The 3,607-nt window shown below is 67.9% G+C and overlaps 1 protein-coding gene across 1 annotated transcript in view; it reads left to right on the forward strand.

The window, feature by feature from the left end:
• The window catches only part of CACNA1B (calcium voltage-gated channel subunit alpha1 B), a gene marked incomplete at its 3' end in the record, with an annotated part of 199,377 nt that overhangs the window by 152,720 nt on the left and 43,050 nt on the right, over positions 1 to 3,607 (forward strand). The window contains exons 23-27 of the mRNA XM_015572355.1: positions 119 to 242; positions 629 to 758; positions 933 to 992; positions 1,245 to 1,351; positions 1,841 to 1,852. Coding sequence (XP_015427841.1) covers positions 119 to 242; positions 629 to 758; positions 933 to 992; positions 1,245 to 1,351; positions 1,841 to 1,852 — 433 coding nt within the window. The remainder of the gene's footprint in view (positions 1 to 118; positions 243 to 628; positions 759 to 932; positions 993 to 1,244; positions 1,352 to 1,840; positions 1,853 to 3,607) is intronic.

Consider the following 3,607-nt stretch of genomic DNA (forward strand, 5'->3'; position numbering starts at 1 on the left):
CGGGGCTGAGGGAGCGGGGCTCCCAGCCACACGCCTTTCCCGTGAGGGAGCCCGGACAGCACCTGTCGCCTGTGAGACCTGTGCGGCACCCCCTCACCGGGCGGCCCCTCCCTTGCAGGTGGCAACGTGGACCTGGAGAGCCAGGCGGAGGGGAAGGAGGGGGAGGCCGATGGCGTGATGCGGAGCGGCCCCCGGCCCGTCGTCCCCTACAGCTCCATGTTCTGTCTCAGCCCCACCAACCTGTGAGTGCCCCCCGCCCGCCTGTGCCATGCCGCTCGCCCACGGCCCCTGACCCACACGCACATGACCGCTAGGTGCAAGGTGTGCCCGGCAGGTGACACGGCGGCCCGGGTCCTCCTCCTGGTCACTGGGTCAGCCTCACTGTTCCCGCAGAGGGGTCTCCCCGCCTCTGGGGACTCTCCGGCGTCATCCTGCCCAGCCTGTGCCCTGTGTTCAGTGACCCCCCATTGGAACAGCAGCGCTCAGCCCGCTGCATCCCTGCAGCCGCCCCTTCCCAGGGCGCCCTCTGGGCCTCAGCACCGCCCACCAGCTCAGAGCCCAGCTTCCTGCGGGAGAGACCAAGCGGGCGGCAGGGAGGGACCCCGGCTGAGCCCCACTTTGCCCCCAGGCTCCGCCGCCTCTGCCACTACATTGTGACCATGCGGTACTTCGAGATGGTCATCCTCGTGGTCATCGCACTGAGCAGCATCGCCCTGGCCGCCGAGGACCCCGTGCGCGCAGACTCGCCCCGGAACAACGTGAGCGCTGTGGGGTGCAGGGGCGGCCAGGGCCCAGCTCCGCGCCTGCCAGGAGCAGCAGGAAGAGGGCAGATGGGCCCTGGCTGACGGGTTGTCCGCCCCGAGGTCGGGGGGACCTGGAGCCCAAGCACCCAGCGGCGGGCTGGCCTTCTGAGAGCATTCCCCGGGTTGCAGGTCCTGAAGTACATGGACTACATCTTCACGGGCGTCTTCACCTTCGAGATGGTGATAAAGGTGAGTGACCCAGCCTCCCTCGGGGCTCTCACATGCCCCCCCCACACACACGGGGACTCGGGAGGGTCGCTCACTACGGACTCACCGCAGCGTCAGTCAGCGGGGAGAGCGCCCCACATGCCTGACCAGGGTCCCCGCTTTCCGGATATCGGGCAGGAGGACGTGACCTGGGCCCCCTCCCCCACCCCGCGGCTCTGGGTCTGCCCGCCCTTTCCCTGAAGTAACTGGCCTAAACTGCACTTCTCCCTGAAGATGATTGACCTGGGACTGCTGCTGCACCCGGGGGCCTACTTCCGGGACCTGTGGAACATTCTGGACTTCATTGTGGTCAGTGGGGCCCTGGTGGCGTTTGCCTTCTCGTAAGTACCCACGTCTGCAGCCCCCAGATGCGCGGTGGGGTGTACGGGGACCACTGGCCTCCAGGCTGCCTGTAGCTCCGTCCTTCTGCTTGGCCTGGGCCGGGTGGGAGGACCTCTAGCCGGTGCGTCCCGACCAGCCCTGGTTCTAAAGTTGGGGGCAGCCTCGGGCTGGTTTGCTCTCGGCCTCTGGGCAGCCCCCCTGCCCTCGGTGGCTCCCATGGGCGGAGCTGGGGTGCTGGTGGGCGCCGTCCTGGGGTCCCGGCCATTTTCTCTGGTTCCCCAGCAAGTGATGCTCAGCCTGCGTGTCTGGGCCTGGGGCTGGGGCAGGTGTGGGGCTGGGCGGAGCTAGGGTCCCAGGGCGAGTGGTGGCAGGAGAGGCAGAGACAGGACGACCCGCAGGCGCGGAGGGCGGGGCCTCCTCTCGCCCAGCCAGGCCTCCTCACTGACTCTCTTCTCTTTGTCTCCTTGTTGCTGGACTCCCTGTTGTAGGAGCTTCATGGGGTAATGCCTCCCCTGTCCCCTCACACCGCCCACATCTCAGCTGCCCTCGGGCCGCGTCATACGCTCACCTCTCATCAGCTCCACCTCCGGGCTGCATGCTGCCGGAGCCACCTCCCCAGGCGGTGCCCACCTGGCCTGGCGGAGCCTGGGGGCTGGGTGGGGACGGTCCTCCGTGGGGTCAGGAGCAGGTGTCCCAAGAGAGTGTAGGAGGCCGGGAGCGAGAGCCCCAGGGCAGCTCCGCATGGGCTGCTGTGACCAGGTTGGGGCCCGCTGCCCCGTCTGTTCTCAGAGGCTCTGCCTCCTCTCTGCCCGCCCCTGACGCCTGGCACTCCCTCCCTCCTGGGGCCTTATCTCTATGGAGGAGGGCACAGCTCGGCCACCACTTGCCATGTGGAGGCATGTTCGATGGGGAACTTGGAGTGAGAGGGAGGGGCAGGGAGACCCAGCCAGGTGCCCCAGAGGGAGAGCAGGACAGGGCTGGCAGAGAGAAGGCAGCCTCTGCCTCAGAGCCCGGACCGAGAGAGCGTCTGTTTCCTAGGAAACAAGGGCAGGGCTCTCGCCTGCCTCCTCAGGTGCCCGCAGGCCCCTCCCAGGCTGGTTCAGCGGGAGCTGCGAGGCTGGTTTGGGGAGGGTCAGGGAGTAGCTGGCGGCGTGCGGAGCCGGGACAGCCTGGCTTCAGGGGTGTTGATCTGCTTCTGGAACGCAGGCCCCAGAGGGTCCCAGGGGAGGGATTGGGAGGCTCTAGCTTGGCTGGAGCCTAAGGAGACTGGGGGCCCCGCTCCCCTGACAGGCAGGTCCCCTGAACGTGGGGAGAAGTGGCCCCTGAGCCTCAGCCACTGCCCCACACGGCCCCAGTGGGTGTGGCCTTGCCCGAGCATGGCCTCCCGAGGCCCCTGCCCGGCTTCAGGGTGGCAGGAGGGCGGCCCCAAAGAGTGACAGCTCCTGGGCACTGCCGGCCCGAGGGAGCCCCAGTTCCCTCCGAGGGGCCTGGCCTGGCCTCACGGGTCCTGGGCTCTGGGCCTGCTCCGCACCCGCCTCCTCCCCCTCCCGGCTACTTTCTCCACCATCTGTGTCGCCGTCTTCACTCTGTCCCTGTGGCTCGTCCACCTCCCCTCTCCCCACCTTTCCCTCCTTCCCTTCCCCCCCGCTCTTTTTTAAAAATGTGTTTGTATTGATTGCAGAGAGGAAGGGAGAGGGAGAGAAACATCAATGATGAGGGAGAATCATGGATCAGCTGCCTGTTGCACGCCCCGCACTGGGGATGGAGCCCGCCACCCAGGCCTGTGCCCTGAGCGGGAATCGAACCGGTCGATGCTGGCCGGGCCTCCCTTTCTTCCCCTCCTCCTCGGCTTCTCTCTTTTCTGCCTCCTTCCCTCACTCCCTCCAGGCTCCTCCTCTCCCTTTCTGTCAGTCGTCCGCCACTTGCCATGTGGAGGCGTGTTCGACGGGGACAGAGGACGGGCAGGGAGATCCAGGCTGTGCAGGGACCTCCTCTCGGAGAGGAAGCAGCCTCGGGAGCTGGGGTGGCACTGTGCCCACTGGCCCCTGCGCTGCCCTCTCCCCTCGCTCCCAGGGCGGCCTCACAGGGGGCAAGGGCAGCTGGTGTGGGCCGGGCGGGCGGGTCATGGACGTGCTGGGAGAGCAGGTGTTCCCTGGCCCCCAGGTGCTGCTGACCCGACCCTTGTCCACTCGAGGGGAGGCCTCCGTGGTGCCCACCAGGCGCGGCCTTCGAGCTCCCACGCCTCTGCCCTGGGG

Source organism: Myotis davidii, unplaced genomic scaffold (genome assembly GCF_000327345.1).
Source record: "Myotis davidii unplaced genomic scaffold, ASM32734v1 scaffold609, whole genome shotgun sequence".
Taxonomy (NCBI): domain Eukaryota; kingdom Metazoa; phylum Chordata; class Mammalia; order Chiroptera; family Vespertilionidae; genus Myotis; species Myotis davidii.